The sequence below is a fragment of the Hyaena hyaena genome, unplaced genomic scaffold (genome assembly GCF_003009895.1).
Source record: "Hyaena hyaena isolate Hyena2069 unplaced genomic scaffold, ASM300989v1 scaffold_446, whole genome shotgun sequence".
NCBI lineage: Eukaryota > Metazoa > Chordata > Mammalia > Carnivora > Hyaenidae > Hyaena > Hyaena hyaena.
The window spans coordinates 368,322-383,714 of NW_024081081.1; the positions used below are offsets into that span (position 1 = coordinate 368,322).

Here is a 15,393-nt window from a genome sequence, read left to right on the forward strand (position 1 = left end):
CAATATAAACTTTCAGTTTCTTCATATGATGAATGGGATGTTTTGTGGTTTTATTGTTTATCAAATTACAAAGAAAGAAAATGAAACCTTTCTAAAAGTGGAAGTCTTTTCTTACTGCCTACGTGGTAAGTTTGTGATCATTGGCTATGGCTACCTCTATAATAAATAGATGCTCTGAAAACCCCTTGCAGAATAAGGAGGGCCAGTGGAGTAGGCTGCGAGAATGGCACACAGCAGGACATTGTCTACAGAAGATTCTTGGGAAAATTTCAAAGAATACCATATAGATGAAAAAGTGGGCTTCGCTCTGCCAGATCCACTGGTAAGACAAGAAATTGCTTTATGGGCAAAAATGTTTTCTTATCATTACTTACCTGGGCAAGTTAACGTCTACTGAACAAATGTGGTTCAGTAATTTTTACTGAACAAATGGATAGAGCAATGCTATAAGTACAGCAGAGTTTTAATAAATGATTCATATTGAACTTTCTTAAAATTTTCTGCCTGGAGATTGAGTCTTAAATCCACTTTTTACTTACCTTACACAGATAACGGAAGTGATGAAAAAAGGAAACTATGATGTATTTTGGCTTAATACAATTGCATTTTTGGAGGGTATTTTGAAAAAAAAAAAACAAAGTAATAAATGATCCATGTCAAAGGAACCCTTTCACTTGACTGAGAATACCTTAAATTGTATGAAGTACATGTTCCTACTTTGATTAGGTTTTTGAGATGGTATATCAATTTTGTGTTGTATTAATACTACTTGTTGTTACTAAGTATAAGTTTCGAATGAGAGTCTGAATTACCTTTTTTAAAATCTTACAAGCTTTGCCTGCAAAGAGCAAGACATGTAGAGTAAATGCCTTTAAAACTGCATTTTTCTAAGATGTATTTCAAAGAATGCCAGGAAAACCATTTTATTATCTATTTCAACTATCAAACATTTATTTAGCATCTTTAAGAAATTTACAAATACTTACTCCACCTTCGCAACCATCCTAAACTGTATATATGTTATTAACCTCATTTTCCTGATAAGTTTAAGCCATGCAGAATTTAGATAATTACCCAAACTTGCACAGTTAGCAATGGCAGAGATAGAATGTGAACCTGACTAGTCTGGCTTCAGAGTCCATGATCTTAAAATCATTATAATATGCTACTTCTCGTAAGAGAAGATACCACAAGGCATTGCTTTTCCCCCACTCCACTATTGGGTTTAATAAGGTTTATGAGATTCTATATGATTTCTAGGAACGAGTTATATGCTGTGACAACTCTGTATAGTGCATATCAATATTTTGTGGTGCAAACACAGTCTGTATCCTAGAGGGCATCTTTAAATGCAGCAAATATATTTTTAGTTAGAGATCCAATCTCACTTAGAAATAACATCCTGTAGGGGTGCCTGGGTGACTCAGTCGGGTAAGCATCCAATTCTTGATTTCTGCTCAGGTCATGATCTCAGAGTTCCTGTGATCTGGGATCTAGCCCCTCTCTCTAGCCTCTAGCTCTCTCAGAGAGCTCTCTCTCTCTCTGCCCCTCCCCCCAGCTTATGCTCTCTCTCTCTCTCTCTCAAAAAACAAACAAAAAACCCAGCCCACTAATGTTATTACTAAAAGCACTTACTTTACTTTATATTTGCAAATCACTCATACTTAGACCTGTTCCCTCCCCATACAAGCACACTGAAGTGCCAGGATAAGATGATTTTGAAAATTTACTTTTCAACGGTACTATAAAACTCTATATCATTTTTCTTCCAAAGTAAGTTCTTTTAAAAATTAAGACAATCATGGTAGTTTCAGAGACCTAAGAACATATTCCAAGGGGTAAAGCAAAATCCCCAAACAAAAGCAAAACAAAACTCTTCCTGGACTACTTAAAAAGTAGCATTACTACTTAAGATGGTTAGGGAATTAGGTCATATTTTGAAACAAGAAAAACAAATTAGTCATTACTTTTATTTCTTCACTGAAGATCTTTCCTAGAAATTATAAGCTCACAATGTTCATTTCATCTTTTATAATCAATCAGATTTCTATTCCAAAAGAAAAGAATATGTCTTCTGGTTCCACAATGATAGAAAAAATACATTCTCTAATCTAGCAGAAGTTGAATGACCCTCTGTGTTATTCTTCATTAATTTATATTATACCATTAAGCATCCTCTGAACCAGAAGTATATTATTGAGTGCATTTTTACATCTGTCAAAAGGATGTTAATCATGATATATAACAACAAAAATATTTCTGTTATTTTGGGAAAAGAGTAAAAACCAAAAATTCAGTTGTGTTATATAGTAAAATAGAGAACAACAACAAAAACAGCAACAGCAACAACAAAAATATATATAGCATTTGTGTAGTTAGGGAGAAATATTCAGAGAAACCAGAGAGGTGACTATCTAGTGAATATACTGCTTGCATCTTTCATTGCTAAAATATCTGCCCTAACAGCCAAAGATTGGCCAATTATCTGAAGCCCTGAAAATGTTTAAATTTTATGTTACATTTGCCTTTTTATCTTGTAGCTTACTTATAATATTAACTTGGTTTTGAAGCTTAAAACTTCACCAATGTTGGTTTGAGTTAATCTATTTTTGCCGTGTCCCCATAGGTCAGTACTGATGACTTCAAGGACATATCTGGAAAGGGCTTAATGAAACAGGCATGGGGAAAGAGCATATGGGAAATTGAATCTCATTTCAGGGCATCGTCTAGGTCTTTCGTTTGTATGTTTTCCCTTGACATGAAAGCATAAATATGAAAAGATCTAAAGAGACACTTCTGTTTGGATTTTATTTGCACTTACTGGGAAAAATATACCCCTATAGTACCAAAGCAGATAATTGATACATATAAATACAGCATCTACTACATGTCCAGTACTGTCCAAGGTTCTGTAAGAAATATAAAATTAAAAGCATGATAAAATCCTTACCATCAAATCAGGTAGTGAGATGTTAAAAGAGCATTGATTTTTGAGGAGTTCCTGGGTGGCTCATTCTGTTAAGCAGCTGACTTCAGCTCAGGTCATAATCTCACAGATTGTAAATTCAAGCCCCGCAATGGGCTCTGTGCTGACAGCTCGGAGACTGGAGCCTACTTTGGATTCTGTGTCACCCTATCTCTCTCTGCCCCTACCCAGCTTGTGCTCTCTTTCTCTCAGAAATAAGGAATGAATAAGGTTTAAGGGGAAAAAAAGAGAATTGATTTTTGAAAGTTGGAAGCACTTAAAAGTTCAATCACAATAAACTATATATACAAAACAATCTCATAAGCTGAGCCTTGTTTTCCTTATTTATGAAATGGAGATAACAGTCAACTTTTTAGGTCATTATAATATTTAAATGAGAAATTATTGAACAAAATGCCTAGTCTACTTACTGACATCTAAGAAATCTCACTTTTCTTCCATTAAAAAATATTAGAATCTAGCCAGGAAGAGAAAATAAGTAACAGATAACAATAAATTACTTAACAATGTGAAAATAGAATACATAGGATTTATACTTGGGGATGTAAGTGTATGTTGGAGTAATCAGGATGATTTTAGTGGAACTTTCGAGGTGGCCTGTGTAAAAGAGGCAGGTAAGAGTGCTGGAGGAGAGGAAGAAGTCTTGAGCCCTGAGTGTGCAGGTAACAATGGGGTTACTGGACGGGTAATTGTTGGCTAGGATGGTGTTACACAGAGTTGATCTAGAGGCAGGACAATCAATCAGAGGCAAAACTATTACATAAAAACTTTCGCTACAAGATAAATGTTCTGTTTCTTTTTTTCAAGGAGGAGCTACCTTACCCTTATGATCAATGGATTTTCATTGCTAGAAACCTGCCTGAACTGATTGAGAAAAATGAACTACGTAACGAAGTTGAGAAGGTTTGGAAAGGCATTACATTCTTCTTCCTGTTACAGCTTCTTAACATTTTTAACTTGGCTTTAAAGCTATAATGCCACCCATGTTGATTCGAGTCAATTCCTCTTTTTATTCCCAGTTAAAACTGCTCAGTATTGATGGTCTCAAAAACCACAAATCACAGCGCCTTGCACATCTGGTCCTGGGATATATCACCATGGCGTATGTGTGGAATCAAGGCGGTGAAGATGTTCGTAAGGTTTGGAGATTTTCTGGTATTTCTTATGCTATATGACAATTTACATCCAATTGACATTTAATGTAAAAATAACTCTAAAAATATTATAACTAAATTTTATGATGCTTGGATAACAGAAAACAATAAAAAGGAAAACAATCATTTATTGCTTTAACCTGCCAGCTGCTATCGTTATTGGATTTTTAATCCTTCACTTACATAACACAGTAGTTGCTCCATCCTATTGATATAGACATACGTCTGAGTCTTTTACTTAGATTATACTGTAAGCATTTTCTAGTTACAACATAATCATGCCAGTCATCATTTGAAATCACTTTATAGTTTTTCATTGAGTTACTGAACTTTATTTATTCAATCCTCTGTTTACAAATACTGTACATTTTAATATTTTACCATTGTAAATGACACGATAGTCAATATATTTGAAAATTAAATATTTTGTCTCCTTATGAGTTTTGGGAGATTATGCACATGTTATGACTCTTCTTACTTCATGCCAAAGTGCTTTCTTACATCTGCCAATATGGAAGAACATATGGGTTTCACTCTACTCTCATCCACAGTAGATAACTTTAGATTTAAAATAATACCGTATTGTATTTTGTCTGGCAATCCTAATCACATAAAACCAGTTGACTGTACACCTAATCTTTAGACCAGAAAGAGATAAAATAGGTTCCAGAAGCACCTTCTGCCCTCTAGTGATTTTTTTTTCCTTTGACAAGGTAATTGGCATTATTATCTTGTTTGTCTTTCCACACCTTGCTTAAACACAAAACAGCACATACAGTTCACTTATGTGATAAGTCATCCCCTTATATGTGAACAAAAGAAAAAAGATGCTCCACATAATCATGGGAACATGTTATACTTCTTTATAATCATCAGACTACTATATCTAAATTTTGTGAGGACACTGTAAGGTTTAAGATTAGTTCTAACCTTACAACCTAAGCACAAAGCCCCACTAGACTTGCTAGAATCCAAGTCTAGCTAAATGTGTAGGTATTGTATAGAAAGATCATCAGTAGGGTCACCTGAGTGGCTCCGTCAGTCAACCCTACAACTCTCGGTTTCGGCTTAGGTAGTGATTTCATGGTTTGTGGTCTGCGCTGACAGAGTGGAGCCTGCCTGGGATTTTCTCTCTCTCTTTCTCTCTCTCTCTGCCCCTACTCTGTTCACACACACATGCACACTTTCTCTCTCAAAATAAAACAAACAAACAAACAAAAAAGATCATCAATAACAAAGGGAAGCATATGTTAAGTGCAGAAGTATGAGGCTCCAGAGGAGTTAAATAGTAGTTGGAATAATAATGAAATGCTTCAAGAAGCAGTGGGACTTGAATTATTTCTTAAAAGATTGGTAGAGTTTATTCAAAGAGGAGAGGGGCAAAAAAGAGAGAGGACTAGCAAAAAATATGGAGACCAGAATGTATATGGGATAATAAAAAGATAATAAATTTACCAGACTGGACTTCAGGATTATAAAATAAAACTTAAAAATATATTTTTAATTTATTTAGTTTCTATAGACCACATTATTCTGAAAAGGATTTTAGAAGCCAGGAACAAATACATATATATGACTGTTGAAGTGAGGAAATTATAGGAAATGTATATGTGTGTATGTGTATCTATCTATATCTATATATATGTACATATATATCTATCTATCTCTGTGTGTGTATACACATGTAGTCAATAGTCATATATATACACACACACATATATAGAACTATTGAAATGAGGAAAGAAAATAAATGGACAAAAAATAAGATATATCACTATAAGACACATTTTGCTTGAGAATGGGCTAGAAATTAGCATCTGAGTTTCTTAGTAGCTGCATAAATATCTTTAATAGTAATCTATTACAGTCTATACACAATCTAAACAGATGTGTTTGAACATTTCTTTTCCCCAAGTCACCTCAAATTAATTATTTAATTAAGCATCTTCCCTTTTGTTTCCCTTTGATCTTTTGTTTAAATCAGAAAAAGGCAGAAATTTCCTTTTGAAACATATCCAGAAATTTCCTTTTGAAATGATTGTAAATCATTTGCAAACCAAAATGTCTCTGATCCCAGAGGCACAAGCTCTGCAAGGACTTGGATAGCCGATGTTTTCATGCTAATGTTCTGTCCTCTTTGTTAAACCATCATCTCCAGGTGTATTAGGTTAATCCGAAGCTACTGAGGTTAGAGCTTTCTTGATTTTTGCAGAACTGTGGAGCAGGCCACATTGTCATACCACCTTTCCCACTGCAGTCCCACCTCCCACTACCCCAGATGAGCCACACATCCTTTTCCTTTGCCTGGTTAGATACACATATTCCAGCCATAGGCTGCTGATGTCAAGGATGGCCTTAATTACTACGTGGGACATTCTGGCTATAAAGTCAGGCAAATAAAGAATAAAAGGTCAGCATTATGATTAATAGAGCAATTGGAAAACATGGCTTGCGTAAGTGGCAACAATGGGCCCTTCAGAGAGCATTTGCCCATCAAGATTGCCCTGTGGAGATAGGAGTCTTTTTGGGGCGCCTGGGTGGCTTAGTCGGTTAAGCGACCGACTTCCGCTTGGGTCATGATCTAGCGGTTCGTGGGTTCGAGCCCCGCGTCGGGCTCTGTGCTGACTGCCAGCTCAGAGCCTGGAGCCTGTTTCGGAGTCTGCGTCTCCCTCTCTCTCTGACCCTCCCCTGCTCACGCTGTCTCTCTCTCTTTCCTAGAAATAAATAAATAAATATTTAAAAAAAAAAAAAAAGGAGTCTTTTAGAATGTGGCCATACACGGAGCAGAATCCTGAGTAACAGGCTCAGGAAAAGAAAAGTTGAACGAAAAGGGAGCTGAGCATGACTTTATCCTTGTATTGCCTATGGATGAAGAGTTCCTTACAGAGGAGCTGCTTAACAAATGTTTATGGGATGAACACACGAATGAATAAATGACTACAAGTAACCACAGGCCATTGGAAAGTCAATGATACATCCTTTGTTCCTCATACCCTTTACTTCATATTTCTCTCTCTCTGACTAGATTATGTCCACATCAACCTACATCTAAAACATAAACATTTAATAATTCCCAGGACTAAGTTATGAAATGAGGAAGAGAAAATTACAGTGGTTTGGTTTCCGAGTGCCATGATGTAGAACAGCTAATGTTCTGACACCCAGAAAGCAGAGGAAAAGGTAAGATACTTCAAAGATTAATTCTAAACCCTGTGTTTTAATTAGGTCCTGCCAAAAAATATTGCTATTCCTTACTGTGAACTCTCTAAGAAGCTGGATCTGCCTCCCATTCTGGTTTATGCAGACTGTGTCTTGGCAAACTGGAAGAAAAAGGACCCCAGTGGGTATGTAAACTGTGATTACAGCAGGAATTAAAGAAGTGCACGCTATTTACATCAAGAGGGAGTTAGTCATTGGTTTACTTTTCAGTAGCACAGCTTTCTTCTCTGACTTGGGCGTATGTTTTCCTCTGCTGGTATATCCATGAGAGAAAGGTGTATAGTTAACATACAATGAAATGTGCCATCTTGACTGTTCAGTTGGGGGATTTTGACTGTTCTATACACGTGGATAGCCTGAAGCAATATACAGAATACCACTCTATGGTTCATTTCATTCAATTCTCTTCTCTACCTCTAGGTACACACATTCTGATTGGTCATTTTAAAACTTAAGTTTATTCTACTATTGGATTTCACGTTAGTGAGATTATAGAGTAGGTACTCTTGTATCTGGCTTCTTTAAAGTAACATATTTTGGAGATTCTACAACTTTAATGTTTAACTCTTCAGTTAAGCATAAACACATTTTCTGGGCACCTGGGTGACTCAGTCAGTTGAGCGTCTGACTTCGGCTGAGGTCATGATCTCACGGTTCGTGAGTTCGAGCCCCGCGTCTGGCTCTGTGCTGACAGCCAGCTCAGAGCCTGGAGCCTGCTTCAGATTCTGTGTCTCCCTCTCTCTCTGACCCTCCCCTGCTCATGCTGTCTCTCTCTCTCAGAAATAAATAAAAAACAAAACCAAAAAAAAGAGTAAACACATTTTCAGCAGTGGAGATGAAAAAGCTGAAGGGCTAGGCCCTTCCTGTCCTCTTAGCAGTGGGGTCTGTTACCACAAGGGAACAAGAGACATAAGGTGTCCCAGGGTTCAGGGTGTGTTTCTACTGTAGACCCGGGAAGCATAAAATGAAAGGATTTGATCTAGAATAGCTTATTAGGAATGACTAGTTTGGCTAACCCTCTGTGTCCCTTAAATATTTTCTTTTCTTAAAAAGTACTAAGTTAAGTGTTTGCATTGCCTAGTTGATAAGTCTTTTTTAAAAAGCATATATGTATTTTTCTTTTCTACTTATATCTTACCTTTGATAGATCAGTAGTATTAAATTGAATACGAATAACTCAAAACCATTTGATTTTTAATTGATTTTCTTTTTCTCTTCCAATTGACCCACTGTTTGATGGCTGCTTTCATAAGGCCCATGATTTATGAGTAAGTATTTGATTCTTACTTTATTCTAAGAATTATTTGTTATTCAAAGTAAATATAGGCTTATCAATATCTTCCAAAAGTACTTTTTAAAATCCCAATTGAGTTCAGGCAAAATATAACTCAAGTAATGGTTTAAAGAGCATATAATCCCAATACTTAATCAGATATAGGACTATCATAGGACCATGTCTGCTTGATATCATAGCTATAGTTATATGCAAAAATAGCACCTGCATATATAAAATATAATTAAAATGCACACATATAAAATGCACATCCATCTATGTGTCTTTGACTGAATAACCTCAGTGGCTGGAAACATAAACCTGTTCTTTTCGGCCCAGTCCTTACTATTTTTGATCTATATCCTAAACGAAAGCTAAAAGCTAAGGAAATAAAGGTAAATATCATTAAGAATAAGCCTGCTTTGGTTCAGAAAGTAGATACAGGAAAATTATGTACATTGCTTTTTGATAAGGAGGAGGGCAAGAGGAACTCTAACCAAATAAACCGGATAAAGAAGGAATCCTTGTAGCAAGTTATTTAATCTGAGTTCCAAAGAGTGAGTAGGAAGGAATTAGCTACAAGAAAAAGGTGAATGCTCATAGTGGAGAAAACAGCAAGAGTGAGGGCCTCAAAGTGATGGAAATCTTGATGTATTATCAGAACCAAAGGAAGGCTAGTGTCCTTGATAAGTAGTGACTGATGGAAGTAGTAGTGTGGTAAACGGATGAAGAAATAAATTTAGCAAAAAATTATGTAGGACCTTTGGCTATGATAAGGGGTTTCAATAGTATCTTCAGATCAGTGGACAGCTATGGAAGGCTTTTTAACTTGGGAAGATGGTATCATCAGTGCCATTTTACAGATGAGAACACTGAGGCAGAAACATAAAGTATCTTGATCAAGGTCACACCACAAGGTAGCTTGCAGAAATGGTCTGGCTTCAGGGACCATGAATTTAACCACCATGAACTTCATAGATATACAGATACTAAGTCCTTGTTTGCACTAGTGTAAAACTTCAATAAAAAAGAAAATAGGGTATAATCAATTATTTGAATTTCCCAATTTCTTTGTAAAGCAGGTAAACCACTGAGAAATTGAATCAGGTTCACTGATAAAAACATAGATGCAAATATATGTATTCAAAGCAAAAAGACTACTTAAAATTATACCTCACAGATGTCTCTAAAGCATCAAGTATGTATATATATATGTATATATATATATACATATATACATATATATATATGGTAATATATATGCATGTGAAAAATTAATGATAGGATAGAAACAGAAATGATCTTGGAATTTCTGGTTTCAAAATTCTAAAATGGAATTTCAAGATCCAGTTTAATTTACCATTAGATCTTAGACAATGAACCTAACACTCATAACAGAATGGAGAGGGTAAAATCTAGCATACTTATCCCAAAAAGTTATTTTGAAACTAAAATAGAATAAAAATATTTGAAAACTACAAAGCACTCAAACAAATATGCCAGTACTTTTGCTAAATTCTTGACTCCCTTGACTTGTTTTCTTAGGAACATGGACATTCTGTTTTCATTTCCTGGTGGAGACTGTGGTAAAGGATTTTTCCTGGTTTCTCTGTTGGTGGAAATAGCAGCGGCTTCTGCAATCAAAGTAAGTCCATCCATACTGGCAAATTTGTATCTTCATTTCCATAAGCAGAGCAATCATTTAGTAACCAAACTATATTATTCATGAAATAACTTTATCATGACTAAATAGAGCATTCGATTATTTAATTGGATATGAGGTCATCTAATAGAAATAAGTATTTTATTTATTTTTGTGTATCATCTAAAATAGAAAGCATAGGACCCACACATTTAGAATAAAGTTTGGAACTTCAGTAAAATAAATGCATTTTTAATGCAAGTTGTCATTGGAACTAGATCACAGAGTGACATAAATATAATAGTTTTGACTATTAGAGTTAGAAATAAAACTATATAAAACTATATAAGCTTATCTCTAAATGAGAAATAAATAAAAATAAATCCAGGCTTAATTAAATACAGGGAAATTAAGTCAAACAAGAGGGTATTCAGCAAAACAGAAAAATGGAAATCCCACATTTAATTTGCAGAGTACGAATTAGGAGAATTTTATTCTATGCCAATATTTAGTGCTAGGAAATCTTAAATGTTTACCTTTTTTTTTTAAGGTAATTCCCGATTTACTAAATGCAGTAAAATGTGAGGACCAGAAAACTTTGCAACAGGCACTGCGTTATATATCTTCTTGTCTGAAACAAGCCCGCGAAGAGTTTCAGCAAATTCATGGCAAGTATTCTATGCCAGGCAACATTCAAGGCTGGCAGTCACAACTTTCTGATTATGTGAAACGTTAGCGTTGTTAAACAAACAGAAGAAAAAAAACCCTCTCACTTAGTGGGTGTGTTTTACTTTATGTCACTAAATTATACTTTCTTGTGGTAGGTTTTATTATATTAATTTTACGGATAAAGTAATCTACTGGAGAGATAAGATTAATGGCCCAAGGTTACATAGATAGTAAATTGTGAAGCCAGAATTGCAATTGCAAGCCAGGTAGCTATTTAACTCACAGGAATGTCTTAGCCTCCCACTGAAATCCATGGAGAGAGAGGTGGAAAGTTCAGGCTGTTTTCAGTTCTGAAATACTTAGCTTCTGCTTGACAAGAACTCCCTACAAGTTCTGGTTTTTCACTAGTTACGTAAGAAACAACAGAGAAAAGCTACTGAGCTCAAAAGTTATGACAAAATGAACAGCTAAAAAAATAGTAATAACCAAAAAAAGTATACAAACAAGGGACTGCAAGAAAAAAAGAAAAATATGTGCTCTGCCTGACAGCTTCAACAAATATGTGACGGTGTATCCCCAGGCTTTGAGTTACTGCTGATGGGTCGTTGGCAAGAAATAGACCTTCAAGTAAAAAATGTTAGTAAGCTTTGGAGGATGATTCATGAGGAAACCCACGGGGTTCCTGGGGTTGCTGTGTCTACTTTTCATTTTAGATTTGTTTCTTTCTTTATATAAGTAGTTTATCTCTTATATCAGTAAGCACATGAAATAGTTTGAAAAAAACATTAGCAGTTTAATTGGTCTCCCGAGGATGAATCAGAAGTGGGCTTAGGTTCTTTGATACAAGCTGTGTGCCAGCCCTGTTCAGTGGGCATGAGGCTCACTTGAGAGAGCTTGTTCTCAGGGACTTTTTTGGCACAGATTGATCTAATGCCTTTTCTGCAGCCTAAGCTGAACTCCACTATCAGTTGTTTACAATATCTTGATCTCCTGTGATAGTTCTGATGACTGCTTAATTTATTACACCTCATCTTTTTACAGACTACGTGGACCCAAGCACATTTTTCAATGTTCTTCGCATATATTTGTCTGGGTATGTAGTCTTACACTTGATATTGTTTTCTCTTAAACAATTCCCATAACACATCAAACTCCCACAGATGATCCCTACTATCCTTCGGGTTTAAGAAATAATGCATATCCTAAAAAACATGTAGACAAAGTAAAGACTATTATCTTTGTTATTAGCTGGCCAGACACGGACTGGAGTATGGACAGGAAAGGTAGTCATTTGAAAAAGAATGGAATGGTGGTGCCTGGGTGGCTCAGTCAATTAAGCATCTGACTCTTGCTTTTGGCTCAAGTCATGACCTCCTGCTTTGTGTGATCAAGCCCCATATCAGACTCAGCACTGACATAGAGGACCTGGTTGGTGTTCTCTCTCTCCCTCTCTCCTTGCCCTTCCCCCACCTCTCTCTCTCAAAAAAAAAAAAAAAAAATTAAAAGAAGAGAACAGAATGATGTTTGCTCCAGTGCAACGGTAAGCTTCTATTTATGGAATACTTAAGCCACATTTTCTCAGAACCATTATTTATCATTCTCAAACATGAACATCAGTGGAAGGGAATTGTGGAAGAATAATGAAATTTATGTCATGTCGCTCTCCATTCATCCTCTATTATATGGTTTTATATCTGAAAATTTGGTAATTAACCTAAGTAATGATTTTTCTCCCTTCCTGGTCTAGCTGGAAAGGCCACGCCCTGCTGCCAGAGGGTCTGAAGTACGAAGGTGTCTGGGATACCCCAAAGAAGTTTGCAGGGGGTAGTGCAGCCCAAAGCAGCATTTTCCAATGTTTTGATGTTCTGCTGGGCATCCAGCAGAGTTCTGGTGAAGGTGAGTGGATAATGACAAATAATAATCATCTCCTATGTTAATACAATAGTGTTTTAACATCTAAAAAATTACTTTCTGGTGCACCTGGGTGGCTCAGTCAGTTAAGTGTCCAACTTCGGCTCAGGTCATGATCTCACGGTTCATGGGATCAAGCCCCGCATCGGGCTTTGTGCTGACAGTTCAGAGCCTTGAAAGTGTTTCAGATTCTGTGTCTCCCCCTCTCTCTGACCCTCCCCTGCTCACGCTGTCTCTCTCAAAAATAAATTACATTTTTAAAAAAAAGTAACTTTCCATCAGCATCTCATCTGAGCCTATCTGGTAGTTTCCAAAGAATCGGTAAGGCAAGATCTTATTGTCATCATCACCTTTCCCAGACAACCAAACAGGAGATTTGAAGTTCTTTAGAGGGTAAGTGACAGACTCCACACTAACCAGCTGGAAAGCAGTGAAACCAGAACCAAAACGCAAGTTTATCACCCTCTCAATCCTGACATTTGAACATGTTTATCAGGCCTAATTGGCTGTGGTGAAGCCCATAGCACATGTCCTGGAAATGTATGATCAGATTCAGAAAGAGGAAGTCACCTGCAAGTGAGATGGGACTGTGAGTTGAAGTTGGGGAGGTGGAGACCTCAGTGACAGGGGAGGCTTGACACTGCTCTTGGTCAGCTGTCTTATTACCCCAGCAGCCCATATTTTAAAGATGTCCAGAAGTTGAAATATGAGCCACATCTATTATATTCCTTGTAGGGGTTTAGAGTAGGCAGAAGAAGCTCCAGTAAGAATTTCCTGGTTTATAGTTCATTCATTTATTTAAAAGTTATCCCTTAAACTCTTTTGAACTCTCTGTCATGATCTGTTGTGTACAGATTATATTCACCCTGTATCATCGGCTTTTTAGAAGGATCAAATACAATAAGAAGTGAGAAAGGATACATGAGCAAAAAACTCTATTATGAAAGAATGAGTTCACTTCACGTGGTTTTCAGAATTAAGGCTGTATAATAATTATACATAATTATATACATAATTGTATATACATAATAAATGTATATACATAATAATATACATAATTAAAATAATTACCATTACTAAAGCAAGACGAATAGCCTTCTAACAGGATGGTTGTGAACTCATTGCCTCATGTTTCAGTGGTGGCTTGTGATCTCCCACCCACTCTGACCTCACTCTGTCCTTCTCTCCTGGATTGGAGAATGTTTTGGCTTCCCTACTAACTAATCTTTCTCTTGTTGTTTCAGAATTTGCTTCCAAATTCCTTCATGAAATGAGAGAATATATGCCGTTAGCTCACCGGAAATTTCTTCAGACATTAGAGTCAGCCCCCTCAGTCCGTCAGTTTGTTCTTTCAAAAGGTGATGCTGAACTGCAGGCAGATTATAATGAATGTGTGAAAGCTATGGTTGCTCTGCGAAGCTACCATTTGTTTATAGTAGCCAAGTACATCGTGAAACCTTCAAAGAAACAGAAGGGGAGAAACTCAACATCTGAAGAATCATCAGAACCTGAAAATAAAGGAACTGGAGGCACTAGTGTCATTCCTTTCCTGAAGAGTATTAGATGCACAACTGAGAAATTCCTGCTGAAGCGTGACTAATGTAACTTGACATTCCGTCAAGACAAAGATGTCTGTATATATCGGTGTCATTGCTCATTATATCAGACCCACAAATTAATAATATACAAATTTTTAATTGTATTTTTAAGATTTTAAAATATTTTTCCAATATCTCTCCTTTCCTTGTAAGAATGTAATTAGAATATAATTAGAATATTTTATTCCTGTTAAAATGATGGCATTCAATAAAAATTGATATGATATAATAAAATGTCTAAAAGTTGCCTTATTCATAGCTATAATTAAAAACTCATCTAGATGAGACCCAGTCTACACTGCTACCCTCAAGCATGGGTAAATAGATTCCTGTACTTTCCCTATATTAATATCACACTTGTTTATAATTACCTGTCTGTCTCACTACATGATAATCTTCCTGATGTCAGGGACACTCTATTGTTTACTGACTCATGCATCCCCCAACCTTAGTACGCACTTAGCAAATATCTGTTGAGTGAATATATAATCGATTGAGTCAACTCATGAATAAATTAATGTGGGCTAATAAAAGGGGTCACCTTTGAAATATAATTTCTCTCGGGAGGCTAGGGTTATCTGGCACTCACAATCTGGCATGGATTTACTTAATAATGGAATCTAAGAATGAATTCTGGAGAGGACCTTAAAAATTATATTACCCAGACTCATTATACTAAATGTTTATTTTTATTTTTGAGAAAGACAGAGCATGAACGTGCAAGTAAGGGAGAGGCAGAGAAAGAGGGACAGAAGACCTGAAGCAGGCTGAGAGCCCAATGAGGGGCTCAAACTCACAAATTATGAAATCATGACCTAAGCCAAAGTCAGACGCTTAATTAACTGAACATCCCAGGCATCCTGAACTAAACTCATTTTAAAGATGACAAAGTTGAGTCTCAGAGAGTAAAGTTGCTTACTGAGGGTCACACAGTTGGTTAT

At 36.2% G+C, this 15,393-nt stretch overlaps 1 protein-coding gene across 1 annotated transcript; it reads left to right on the forward strand.

Annotated features, from left to right (window-relative positions):
- Positions 1 to 223: 223 nt before the first annotated feature.
- Positions 224 to 14,454, forward strand: IDO1 (indoleamine 2,3-dioxygenase 1). The gene is made up of 10 exons (XM_039253395.1): positions 224 to 322; positions 3,794 to 3,889; positions 4,006 to 4,125; positions 7,366 to 7,484; positions 8,613 to 8,627; positions 10,178 to 10,277; positions 10,825 to 10,942; positions 11,985 to 12,036; positions 12,691 to 12,839; positions 14,099 to 14,454. Exons 1-10 carry the CDS (start codon positions 224 to 226, stop codon positions 14,452 to 14,454), a joined length of 1,224 nt encoding a protein of 407 aa, XP_039109326.1.
- The last annotated feature ends 939 nt before the right edge of the window (positions 14,455 to 15,393 follow it).